Source organism: Cibotium barometz, chromosome 25 (assembly GCF_041138505.1).
Source record: "Cibotium barometz isolate CiBa-2024 chromosome 25, ASM4113850v1, whole genome shotgun sequence".
Taxonomy (NCBI): domain Eukaryota; kingdom Viridiplantae; phylum Streptophyta; class Polypodiopsida; order Cyatheales; family Cibotiaceae; genus Cibotium; species Cibotium barometz.
Window position 1 is genome coordinate 15,750,943 of NC_141070.1, and position 13,805 is coordinate 15,764,747.

Genomic DNA, 13,805 nt, shown 5'->3' on the forward strand with positions numbered 1-13,805 from the left:
AGAGATCATATAATGAGAGCATAGAGTAGTCACTTGTATTGACCTATGTCTATGCCAATCTTTGGTCCTCTACAGAGGCACACACTAATAAAGGAGGTGAAACTGGTCAGATTAAATGAGCCTGTACTACATGCTTGGTATATCACAAGAAATGGGTACATAAATAATGAAGATGTATATTACAAGAAAGGGGTCTAAACAATGAGGGATAAATGATCCTATGTGCTTGGTGTATCCCGATATATATATATATATATATATATATATATATATATATATATAATATCACTAGGGATAAGTGTAAAATCATCCTATACATTTGACATATCCCAATAAAGAGAGATAAAACAATTTATAGTGACAAACAACACAAGACCATGCAAAGGACAAGCTTGATATGATAATAAATAGTATGGGGATATATATATATATATATATATATATATATATATATATATATATATATATATATATATATATATATATAGAGAGAGAGAGAGAGAGAGAGAGAGAGAGAGAGAGAGAAAATGTCTTCAAAAGGCCATAAATCTATAGGAGATAAAAGTTATGAAGTTGTGTTACAAAATTTGGTAAAATATGAGTTAAACTTACTTAAAGTTGTCAATGAATGATTGGGAAGTCATTTGTGGGATGATGCACATTTGATGCACTATCTATAATTATTTCTTGCCTCCCTTATTAGCTATTATCATAATAATATCTGAAGATCAAGTTAAGCCATCTTCCTTACCTAACTGCTTGGCTGCTGTGGAAGCTTAAAGAAATCTTTGCCATTGGTGTTTTTCTTGGGACTTACCTGCAATTATGATATTTAACTTTTCTTCTTTTGGCTTTTTTATAAGACATATTTCTTTCTAGTGAATAAGAGATAGTGAAGCCCCCCCATCTAAATATTTGGGCAACTATATTTCATGTACCATGTATGAAAAATTTTAATGGGTAGGTATAGGACTTAATAAGATCTTATTATTTCAAGTGAGGCTACAAGGCATCTAGGAGGATCTTGTGAAGACATAAGACAACTGTAGTTGACATATGGCTTGTATTTGAGTTCAAATGTGGTAATCAGATCTAAATAAGCCTTTACTTCCTTCTATTGAGGTCAAATAGTCTTATTTGATGATTTTAGTTTGTGTTTATGATTGAATGACATCATGGTTCCTAAAATAATCCAACCTTCCATAAAATGAGATGAAAAGACCTCATTTAGTGATGTTTATCTATCATTTATTTGTAATCAAAACCATAAGACCTCAAGTCAATTTGATTTGAGGTAGCAGATCACAAGAATTTCCTACCAACTAATCTCATAAGGTCTTACGATGACAAGAAGGTAATTTTCTTTTAATGAGGTCAATTGAAGTTTCCATAGCACTAATTTTAAATGCCTTTAATTCCCACTTGATGTGGAAATCATTGATCATGAGATATACCAAATTTGGTGGCCAATGCCATTAGTGTGTATGCCAGATTGCCACGTGTGTATGCCACGTTAGATTACCTACGACGATCGGCAATCTGACGTGGTAGAAGCAAGATGAGCATGAGCGCATAGTATGTGAGGATGTGAGGATGCTCATCTTGCTTCTGCCACGTCAGATTACCGATGGTCGACAATCTGACGTGGCAAAAGCAAGATGAGCATGAGCGCATAGTATGTGAGGAAATACGCATCTTGCTTCTGCCACGTCAGATTGCCAACCGTCGATAATTTGACGTGGCATACACACGTGGAAATCTGGTATACATACGTGGCATACACACTAATGGCATCGGCCATCCGACGGCACTCAACAGAGGTCGCTCCGATGGCACCCATGCTAGTGTCAACTGTGGTTTGAATGGTGACTCTCATGGAGACCTCCACGATGACGTAATAATAGCATGGCCACATCAGCACGTGCAATAATAGTATGGCCACATTAGCAAAGGTAATAATAGTATAATAGTTCTCTCTCGTGAAGGCAGCGCATCCACCGAGTCAGCATCGCTTTGTCAGAGAGCTTGTGTACCATCGCCAACCCTTGGGCTTTTGCTCCAACCACAGGAGATGGTATGAGGATCAAGCCAAAGTATCTTGATGCTTTTCGAAGAACTTACTTCAAGAATAGCTTCTCTCTACATGATTGGTGGTCAGAGCTCCTGTTCGCAATCTTGAAATCTTGTATCGCTTATGTGCCACCTTTTAAACTAGTCTAATGTGGGGACAAATATGTATCACCTTTAGATGGTTTTAAAGCTTTATTCACCTTGCAATCAAAAAACAATTCTTAATTTAGGGTTTTTAATCATTATTAATTTTTATTAATCTTTCTTAGGGTTTTTAATCATTATTACTTTTTATTAATCCTAGTTACTTTTAAATTAGAGTTTTAATCATTATTTATTTTTATTAATCCTTATTATTCTTTATAAATATAGAGCAAACCTCCTTCATTCCATTGTAGCCTCCTTTCCAAACCCTCCCTCTTGCCAGGTTCTCCCTCTCTCTCTCTCTCTCTCTCTCTCTCTCTTCGTATTTATTTTTTTGATCATCATGGTGTTTTGTCTTTTAAGAGCCTAACAAGTGTTGTTGTGTGTGTGTGTTGTGCCTTTAGATTAGCCTTTACATGAGGGTAGAAGATGTCTCCTAAAACTTGTTTCTAAGAAGGCTCATACACAACATGATGTGCTGGATGTCTCTCAACCAAAAGGATCCAAAAGCACCAAAGTGCCTCGTGTGAGTGAGGAAGCCTCTGTAGTAGTCACACCCACAGTGGATAGTCATGTTGGTGGCTCAGTGACCCCCCAAAGCTCTAGGAAAAGGCTAGTTCGTGGACCCACCAACACAAGATGTGCCTTCTTTGCCATATGAGCTTTGTCAGTTGGTGACTACATAACTATTACAAGATTGGTTGTCCAAGCATTTTGTGGACAAGGAAGAAAGGCTTCCAGGGGTACCATTGTGTAGGCTTTTGGTGAACCAAGCCATAAGGACCATGGATGATCATCTAAGAGAGCTCAAGGAGAGTTTTGATCAACATGGGTATGTGCCTCTACAGGGTGAACTTATTGTGTTAGAGAGTTTTCCAGGAGAAAAACCAGTGGAATTTAACTCTCGAGAAGCAAAATGGGCTAATGGATTTTGGACAAATCAGTCTCATCATTTCAATGTGGCGGTATGCATATCTCCTTATCTTTATTTTATTGATGCTATTTTATTTTGTGGTTTTTACACATATGACAATTGTGTTATGTGTTTCTGTAACTTGCAAACGATGGATTCACAGAGGTGGAAACACCTTCATAACAAGAAACTTATCGTATGGGATGGAAACCACAGGGTGGTTACATGGACTAATGCAATATTTAAAAGTAAGTATTCTCCATCTCAATGCTTTGCTCTTTTGTTTCCATTACTTATGTTGGTTTGATCTTGCCTTTGATTGTAGAGTGGGATAAATTCCCCAAAAGATATTCGTTAGTTCGTTGTCATGTCATCGCCTTCACCAAGGAAGAGGAGGCTGAGCTATTAATGTACCTAGCGAACCTAAACAAGTGACTTCGTGAATTGACCTAAAATTATTGCATGTATTTTATAGTGTAGCTAGTCTTTAACCTTGTATGAGGTACTTTAAGCAGAGTGGCACGCGTGCATGTGCCTCAAACGATGGCCCATGATGTATTTTTGATGCAAAGGTTTGGGCTTTCCAACCCAACCACCTTACTCGATAAGCTCATAGACGAGGAGCAAAAATGGGCTGAACTCATTACGGCATGTGATAAGCACAAGCCAAGGTCAAGATGGTACAAGGTGCCCATGACCTTGTTGTGCCAATTTGTATTCCAGGTATGCTATTTTTTCTTGCCTATTTGTAGCAATTGCTTTACTTTTGAAACTTCACATCTTAATATGTGAAGCTTTCATGCTTGAGTGAAATAGGAGGAGTTCAAAAAAACATTAAACACAAGGAAACATCAATTGCCTAGTGGAGGCGATCGAATAGAAGAAGAGGAGAAGGCATACCAAACACATTTGAAGGATGTAGAAAAGGTCTTCACCAAAAGGGGGTATCTCTTGGCGGCCATTTCTAATCCTGCCAATGGAAAGGGATTCTTTGATGTAATTTTCAAATACCAAGATTGGAACGGGAAAGGCCAACAATTGACCACGGACAAATTACAACTTTTGGGGCACTCAATCTTGCCTAAGAGAAAGTAAGTGTCCAATACATAAGATTGAAAGAACATGCATATATCTCTCTTGCACACAGCCCTTATAATTTTATTTTAATTACATCAAGAAGGCAAAGATTGTATAAGTAATTGTGGGTGGAAAACAAGCAGTGACAAAGCAGGTTATGGTCATAGTGACCATACATTCCAATCTTTCTTATGTAAATATGTTTATTGGTATTGCTTGAAACAAACAACATTAGAGATATTGCTTGGTATTGAGTGTGTGCAGAGGTTCAAAAGGCTCATGAGGATGCAATGGATCTTGGAGCTAAACCATTATTGACTTACCTCAAGGAGTGCAAAAAGAAGCATTTTGCACATGCGTTTGGATCATGGGTTTCTATTATGAAGCCTTCTTATTCAGCAGATGCTATGCCACACATGATGTCAACTGCACGACGAGTTTTATATAGGTATGAAACAAACATATATTAGTACTTTGAATATGTATACATTATATTTATGCTGACATATGTTCGAATAGGTGGTGGCTAACATTTAAAGAGCAAGTTGATGTCCCTTGCCTCCACCATCCAGCCAAAGAATGGGTCACTAGTCATGTGGAAGAGACGGGCATTTATCTTGAGATTTGGATAGAAGATCTCACAGGGACATAGGAATGGGAATTGTGCCCATGGTGGCTGGAATATGAAAACAACACATATCCACCCGAAGAGAAAGATTTTGTGGACAAGTAAGTGAAGTAGTATTCATTTCTTTACAACAATGCATATTGACATCATGTAATAATGACAAGTATTGGCGTAGGGCTTCATGGAAGTAAAAGCTCCAAAGATAAAGTAAAAGCACGTGTCTCCTCTCTGGACTCTTAAGAAGCCAACCCCTGCATCCGGATCTAATGGTACCTCTCCATGCGACATGTCGATGAGAGAATGGATCCACGGTGGTAGCCATTACCTTCTTTACAGGCCTCACCGTTGGTCCTATATGGATAAAGCTTTTAGCTGCCAAGAGAATGGAAGGCTTGATTCGAATTATCTTAAGTGGAGATGGAAACCCAGGGGCTCTGATCTTCCAAGGTATGAAAAATGGGTGTTCGGGCTATGGAGCTAGGAAGAAGAAGGAGAAGCCCTTTACACACATTGTTTGAGAGAGAGAGAGAGAGAGAGAGAGAGAGAGAGGACGTGTAAATGGCACCCAAACGTCTACTTGAATCTCTCATTAATATGAGGGAGAAAAGAGCCTAGCACTGCTAGGCAACAGCCTTCATTTGAATTTGAAATCACATTTGAATGCAATGAAGAGAGAGAGAGAGAGAGAGAGAGAGAGAGAGAGATGTTACCATATTATAGTAGTGATGTGTGTGAACACACTTAGGACCGCCGGGGCACTTTTTCCCTCACTAGGAGGTTTTTTCCCCCGTGCATTGTATATACGCCCATTATCTTCTAGGGCTTGTAATCTTTCATTTTGGCACTCATAATACACTACTGTGTTGTGCTCAAGCTTCCTCATCTTCTTGAAGTTGTGTGTGCATTCCTGCAACCCTAATTCCAACAATTGGTATCAGAGCAGGCTTCCTCCTCCCGGGCAGCATCACCGGCACCTGCCGCTTCATCTCCTCCGATTGCAACGAGGTTTCACGAGCGTCTACAGGTTAGTATATGCCGTGGGAGAGCCCGTAGGGCTTGGTCGTTTCAGAATTTTGATCTGAAGTCATTTCGCCCTCCGTTTTTGCATTCCAAGTACTGCGCAGGCAAAATAGTCCTACTGTGCAGATTTTCTGTCAAGATTAAAATCTGCAGGACAGGTGCCCATTCGTCTGTTTTGGGCTGTGCTATATAGCACAGGTCGATTTTATACAGGTTTACCTCTTGCAGACAGCATTTACATCTAGTAGTACAGTCATTGGCCATGGCTGACAACAATGATGTATTCCGCATGTTGGCTGCTGAGGATAAGTTGGATGGCACCAACTATCCATTGTGGGCATATATGATGCGACATGTATTGGTAGCAAAGGGGTTATGGAATATTGTGCAGGGTATTGATGCACGTCCTATTGTGGCTGGGAATGCTGCAAACACATCAGAAACAGGTACTGTTGATGATGGTGCAGGCACAAGTGCTGTAGCAGCTGTTCGAGAACCACCACTTTCAGCAGAGCAGATTCGTTGGGATGGTAGAGATGCGCAGGCTCATGCCTTGATTGCGCTGTCTGTCAAACGTACCATTATCCCACATATTCGCTCCTGCAGGACTTCTAAGGATGCTTGGGATGTACTTGCCACATTGTATCAGGCAAGAAATGAGGCTCGTGTTGCTTATCTCCGAAAACAGTTGGAGAATGAGCATATGAACGAAGGTGATTCTATGGATAGCTTTTTGACAAAGATCAAGGATTTCAAAGAGCAGCTCATTTCTGCAGATGAAATCCTGTCAGACAGTTCACTTGTGCAGACTGTTTTGAATGGTCTACCAGATTCTTATCAGGGTTTTGCTTCCACTCTTCGCTTGATGATGAAAGGCAATCCCAATGCCTTATCATTTGAGGAGTTAGTTTCTGTTTTGCTGCAAGAAGACCAGTCAAGGCAAAACAGGAATAGTATGCGTGTCGCAGATCAAGCTTTCGGTGCTAGTCAGAGAAGCGGGAAAGGTAAAGCTGGCTTTTCTTCTAGTAAGCAGAAATCTGCAAATGCTGCGCAACCAAAGAAGGAAGACAAAGATGAGAAGAAGGGTGACAAACAGAAGACATTTTGCAAGTACTGTAAGGGAAATGATCATGTCATCAAAGCGTGTCCTAAGCTGGCTGCGAAAGAGGCTAAGAAGAAAGAGGCTGGTATGGCTGTTGCAGATGCCTCTCCTTCTAACAATGAATCTGCTAATGTTGTGCTAGATACAGAATGGGCATTCAATGCGCAGTGCAGTTATGACCCATCTTTGCATGACACATGTATGTCTGCAGTAGATTCAGATGTATGGTACTTTGACAGTGGTGCCACTAAGCATATCACCTCGCAGCGCAGTTTATTCACTTTCCTTGAGTCTGCTCCCACAGGGAATACTGTCACTTGTGCCAATAACTCCTCTTATCCCGTTAAAGGAGTTGGACAGATTGTGCTGAATGTTGCAAATGGCAACACCTTTACACTTTTTGATGCATTGTATGTGCCAGGGATCAAAAAGAATCTGCTGTCAGTCTCCGCATTTGCCAAAACAGGTTTGGTTGTAAAATTTGTGGATGACAGATGTACTGTTCATGATCTCTCTTGTGGTGACATCATTGTAGCATCTGGTTCACTATGTCGAGGGCTGTATAAGCTCAATATGGATGGCAAATGTGTAGAGGATTCAGCATGTGCTATTATGGATACGCAGGCTATTTCAAATGCAAAACTGTGGCATGCACGTTTTGGTCATCTGAATTTTGCAAGTTTGCTGCGCCTGCAGAAATCTGAAATGGTGTCTTCTTTGCCTAAGCTTGAGGCACCTGTCAAGCATGTTTGTGAGGGCTGCATATTGGGTAAAATGCAGCGTGCTTCCTTTCCCAAAGATGGATCAGTGAGAGCTGAACGCAGATTGCAGCTTGTTCACAGTGATGTTTGTGGTCCCATGCAAACCCCATCATTTGGAAACTACCTTTACTTCGTGACTTTCATTGATGATTTTACCAGGCATGCATGGGTATATCCTTTGAAGGCAAAGTCCGAAGTGTTTTTGTGCTTCAAACAGTTTTTGGTTATGGCTGAAAATGTGTCAGAAAGTAAGATGGGCACCCTCCGTTCAGATCGAGGGGGGGAGTATATGTCTTCAGAATTTAATGCATTTCTGGCTGAGCGTGGGATAAAACACCAATGTACAGTGCCGTATACACCACAGCAAAATGGTGTGGCTGAGAGAAAAAACAGGTCTCTCATGGAAATGGCAAGATGTATGGTTAAGAGTCAAAGTCTACCACATGGTTTTTGGCTTGAGGCTGTCATGTGTGCCACTTATGTACTAAACAGGTGTCCCACCAAAGCATTACAGGTTGTCACTCCATATGAGGCTTGGCATGGCCGCAAGCCATCTGTTGGCCATTTACGTGTTTTTGGTTGCCTGGCATATGCATTAGTGCCTGTGCAACATCGCAAAAAATTGGATGACAAAGCTGTCAAATGTATTTTTGTTGGATATAGTGCTGAGAGCAAAGGCTATCGTTTGTATCATCCACAGACAAAGCGCATTTTGGTTAGCCGTGATGTTGTATTTGTGGAAGATGCAGTTCAGCCCTTGGTTTCATGTACTAAGGAGACAGATATCAGCTCACGTGATGTCTATGATACATTGTTGCCTCTTTTCAGTGGTGCACAGTCAAGTGCAATACCTCATGAGGCAGTTTTTCAGCCTATGCAGGTTTTAAATGATGGCACAGATCAGCCTATATCTGATGCAGATGTGCATGATGCACTTGAGGATGAGAGACAAGAGATTGAGAGCTCTAGGAATATGCCTAGATGGCTGGTGCAGACTTTGCGTGACAGCAAGTTGGATGCCCCTTTGTCTAGTCGCACTCGTTCTGGCTCTCATGGTGCCTCTTATGCGTCAGATTGTTATGCATTGGCTGTTTCTAGTATGTGCGATGAAAGTGAGCCTGTTTCATTTGATGAGGCACAAAGTTCAGAAAATTGGATGGCTGCTATGCAAGCAGAATACGATGCTATTATGAAGAATGGTACATGGTCTTTATGTGACTTGCCCCCTGGCAAGAAGGCCATTGGCACTAAGTGGGTATACAAATTGAAGCGTAAGCCTGATGGCACAGTGGATCGCCATAAGGCTAGGCTTGTTGCAAAAGGTTATGCTCAAGAGAAGGGCATTGATTTTGATGAGACTTTTGCTCCCACATGTCGTATGACCACTGTTCGTAGCATCTGTGCATTAGCAGCTCATAATGGTTGGAATGTACATCAGCTGGACATAAAGACTGCGTTCTTAAATGGAGATTTGCATGAGGAGGTGTATGTATCGCAGCCTCGTGGTTTTGTTCAAAGAGGGCAGGAAAACAAAGTGTGCAGGTTAAAAAAGGCTTTATATGGTTTAAAGCAAGCTCCACGAGCTTGGTATGAAAAAATACATGCATATTTGACTGCACATGGGTTTCAGAATAGTCCAACAGAAAGCACTTTGTATGTTAAACGTGTGGATGGTGTACATCTAATCATTGCTCTCTATGTCGATGACATGCTGCTCACAGGACCAAATAAGAGTCATATTGCTGATTTTAAGGCTGATTTGAATGCCTCTTTTGAGATGTCAGATTTGGGGCATTTGCATCATTATTTGGGGATACAATTTAAGCAGTGTGATGGAGGTATTGCTTTGTGTCAGACAAAGTATATTGAAACATTGTTGCGGAGATTTGGCCTTGAAGACTGCAAGCCTATTGCTACTCCAATGGAGACAGGTTTGAAGTTGAGTCTTCATGATGCTGGAGATCACTTTGATGTCACACTCTATCAGACAGCTGTTGGTTGCCTCATTTATGTATGCATTACGAGGCCAGACATTCAGTTTGCAGTCTCACAGGTGAGCAGATTTATGCATAGCCCAGGCATTAAGCATTGGCAGGCAGTGAAGCGTATCTTTCGCTATTTGAGTGGTACTCGGCATCTTGGGTTGTTTTATCCCAAGGGGGGATCATTGCCGCCAGATTTACATGCTTTTTCAGATTCTGACTGGGCTGGTTGTTATGACACACGCGTGTCCACGAGTGGTTTTTGCTTCATGCTTGGAAGCTCATGCATATCATGGTTGAGCAAGAAGCAGCCTACTGTGGCCACTTCTAGTTGTGAAGCTGAGTACAGGGCAGCTTTCACAGCTACGGTTGAGTGTGTGTGGCTCAGACGCCTTATGGCTGATTTGGGTGTTGGGCAGCCATCTGCCACCACCATCTTCACTGACAGTCAGAGCGCATTGGCAGTTGCGCGGAACCCAGTGTTCCATGCTCGTACGAAGCACATTGAGGTGCACTACCATTATGTCAGGGAGAGACTCTCTGCAGGAGAGATCAGTTTGGCTTATGTGCCAACACAGGATAACCTTGCAGATCTTTTCACAAAGGCTCTGCCTCGTGAGAAGTTCGAAGCTTTTCGCAAAGCTTTGGGCTTACTCCCTTTTGTGGATTCGTCCACATAGCTAGACACTTCCCTATACATGAGTGCTAGCTCTTGTTCACCGCATCACTCCAGGGGGGATTTGTTACCATATTATAGTAGTGATGTGTGTGAACACACTTAGGACCGCCGGGGCACTTTTTCCCTCACTAGGAGGTTTTTTTCCCCGTGCATTGTATATACGCCCATTATCTTCTAGGGCTTGTAATCTTTCATTTTGGCACTCATAATACACTACTGTGTTGTGCTCAAGCTTCCTCATCTTCTTGAAGTTGTGTGTGCATTCCTGCAACCCTAATTCCAACAAGAGAGAGAGAGAGAGAGTGAACCTCAAGGGTAGTTTAGAAGAGTAGAGTTGAAGGAGGAGATGCCTTAAAAACTCACCACGTGGCAAGAAGAAAAGTCAACGTTTCTCCTCCTTTTATATATAGTAAGATAAGATAAGATTGGCAACGTATACATATGTATGTATTTGTATTTTAAATTATAGCCAACGTATAATATGGAGGCATAAATAGTTTTTTAAATTTTAGCCAACATATAATACGGAGGTATAAATATGTATCTATGGTATATCTTACTCTCTTGAAACATATGCATTATATGATCCCAATGAAAGCCTAAGTGTTCTTGTGGAGAATTTGCCTCCTAGCTTTACCTCTTAGGTTTAGGCTACTCAAAAGGAACTTTAGTGCTAGGACATGCTACAGATGCAAAGCTGCTATTGAGGAAGGGACGCATGTTTTCTAAGAGTGTCCTGCTTTAAGGGGGTTTTGGGAAAAAATAGGTAGATGGGTAGAAGACAATTTAGGAGTGAGAGGGACTAGTTATTGAGAAAATTATACAAGATGACTGGTGAGATTGATCTAATCTTCTGCATCATTAGGTATCAGTGTCTGTGGGGGTGATTTGGGTCTCCAGAAATGAGCTTATCTTTTGCAAGGGGGACAAACAAGGAATAGAGGCCACTGAAGCTATGTTTAGAAGTGTACATTTTTGTTGGTCTCTGTATCATATCAATAGGATGAATAATAATAGATATATTGAGGTTGACTAAGCATTACAATCTTGGATTAGGTAATATAAAATCAACAAAAGGTGAAATGTTGGTGAAATGTTAATGCATATTGGGTTAGTCTAATGTGTTTGATCATTGGCATGTATTTACATGGGATGATGTTAAAGCTAAGTTTCCCAAATTTGCACCAAGATCCAAAAGGTGGTACCTTAAAGATAAGCAGCCAGAAGAGATCTTCATGGCCTTGGTGGAAAACCCCTAGGAAGGAGGCCAACAGTGAAAATATGGATTCAAGGAGAGGAGTTTGAATAGCAGTCCTCCAAGCGATACACCTTTGATGTGCTTCTTATTGCTTGTACGTAGTTGCGATATCACTTCTCATGGGAAAATTCTTCTTTTGTATAGGAGGATGAAATGTGAGATTGATCATTGGCATGTATTCACATGGGATGATGTTAGAGCTAAGTTTCCCAAATTTGCACCAAGATTCAAAAGGTGATACCTTAAAGATAAGCAGCCAAAAGAGATCTTCATGGCTTTGGTGGAAAACCCCCTAGGAAAAGGAGATCAACAGTGAAAATATGGATTCAAGGAGAGGAGTTTGAACAGCATTTTTCCAAGGGATACACCTTTGATGTACTTCTTATTGCTTGTATGCAGTTGCGATATCACTTCTCATGATTTTTCTTTTGTAAGGGAGGATGAAATGTGAGACCTGGTATGTAATCTGCTAAATAGAAAATGGGACTAAGTCTTTGATGTAAGTCTGGTATGCAGATGAAGTAAGTAGAGAAGATTTTAGACCTTGAATCAATTGTTGTTTAGACCTTGAATTAATTGTTGTATAGTAGATTTTGAATTAGTTGTCGTATCTCGTAGATTTTAAACTTTGAATCTCACGCATTGTTCATGCATTTTTCATATACATGTACATCACGTATATATGTATGTACATAATAAACCTTGAATTAATAGATGTATGGTTACGCATTTTTCATATACATGTAGATCATGTATGTATGTATGTACATAATGGACACGTGCATATGTTAGTTTGTTACACCTTGAGCTATTTTATATCTATGGTATTATATTACACCTTGAGCTACACCTTGCTATTTTATATCTATGGTCATCTTGAGCTACACCTTACTATTTTATATCTACGGTATATATAATACCTTCGCTTGACCTGTAGCGTTAGAGATTTTTAAATTAATTTCATTTATTCTATGAATCCGCGGATTTTTTTTTGCTTTGAATGGTGAATTGTTCAAACAAAACAGAAGCCTGAGTAAATTCAAAAGCCCAAACTAACACCAGTTAAGAAATTTCCTATTTTCAATTTCGGCTACAAATTTGTTTTTTTAAAGCCCTTGGCGAGCGCCCCAGCTACCTCCACCGCCGGTGACGCGGTTGAGGGTTGCCTCACCCCCTGCTAGTAGCTGCGACCACCACCGCCAGTGACGCGGTTGAGGGCGTTCTTGGTGGCGTCGCTGGCCTGCTGGATGGCGCCCGCCGCCTGGTTTTTCGCCGTCACGGCGGAGTCCTGCATGTAACGCGCCGCCGTCCCCGCCTTCTCCTGCGCCACCGCACTAGCGTCGGACACCTTGCTCTTGGCCTGGTCCCACACGCCCTGTCCTGCTTGCCCGGCCTCAGACGCCTTCTCCTTGGCCGCCTCGCCAGCGCTCTGGGATTGCATTGACAGACACCATCAGCGATAAGCTCCGCAGTAGCGGTATAGAATCCGATCAGCACAATCACACACTACCACCTACTCCGAAATACTTGAGCAGCTAGCTAATTAAAAGAAAAGAAATTACCACTTGTACGCACCTGCGCGGTCTTGTGCGCCTCCCCGGCCTTCTCCTGGGCCTGGTGCGCCTTCTCGGAGGTCACATCCTTGGCTTGCTCTGCCTTCTCAGAGGTGGCGTCCTTGGCCTGCTGCGCCTTGTCAGACATCGTGAGAGAGGAGGAGTTATGGGAAGTAATACTAGAAAGAAGAGAGGATAGAGAACGCGCACAGAGAGCCTAGCGAATGCGAGGGAATTTGAGTTATACGCGAGAGAAGACGTTCTTATATGCACGAGGACCGATGCCTTCGTGTCAAGCTACAAGCCCATGGCCTCTGCATCCGACGACACGTGCCTACGAACCCCCACTAGGAAATATATTAAGCTGAATTGCTCTCTCCACATTACACTACCTTGGGCGACTCAGACATCTCACAGCTTCATTCTTTTTTTTGGGAATTAATATTTATATATACCGTCAGAAAAAGGAAATCTTACATCAAGACCTCATAATAACAACCTCAAAATAAAGACACAAAGCCAGCCAACTAATTCTTTGAGTCACAAATGAAGTCCCACATTTCATCTTCCCAAATAAAAGAGGACTTGTCCCATCGGATATGATGGCCCAAATCCATA

At 41.4% G+C, this 13,805-nt stretch overlaps 1 protein-coding gene across 1 annotated transcript; it reads right to left on the minus strand.

Annotated features, from left to right (window-relative positions):
* Positions 1-12,642: 12,642 nt before the first annotated feature.
* On the minus strand, positions 12,643-13,412 carry LOC147624296 (uncharacterized). Its single transcript, XM_086819923.1, has 2 exons — positions 13,210-13,412; positions 12,643-13,063 (listed from the first exon to the last, which is right to left on the minus strand). Exons 1-2 carry the CDS (start codon positions 13,333-13,335, stop codon positions 12,812-12,814), a joined length of 378 nt encoding a protein of 125 aa, XP_086676049.1. The 5' UTR covers positions 13,336-13,412; the 3' UTR covers positions 12,643-12,811.
* Between the last annotated feature and the right edge of the window lie 393 nt (positions 13,413-13,805).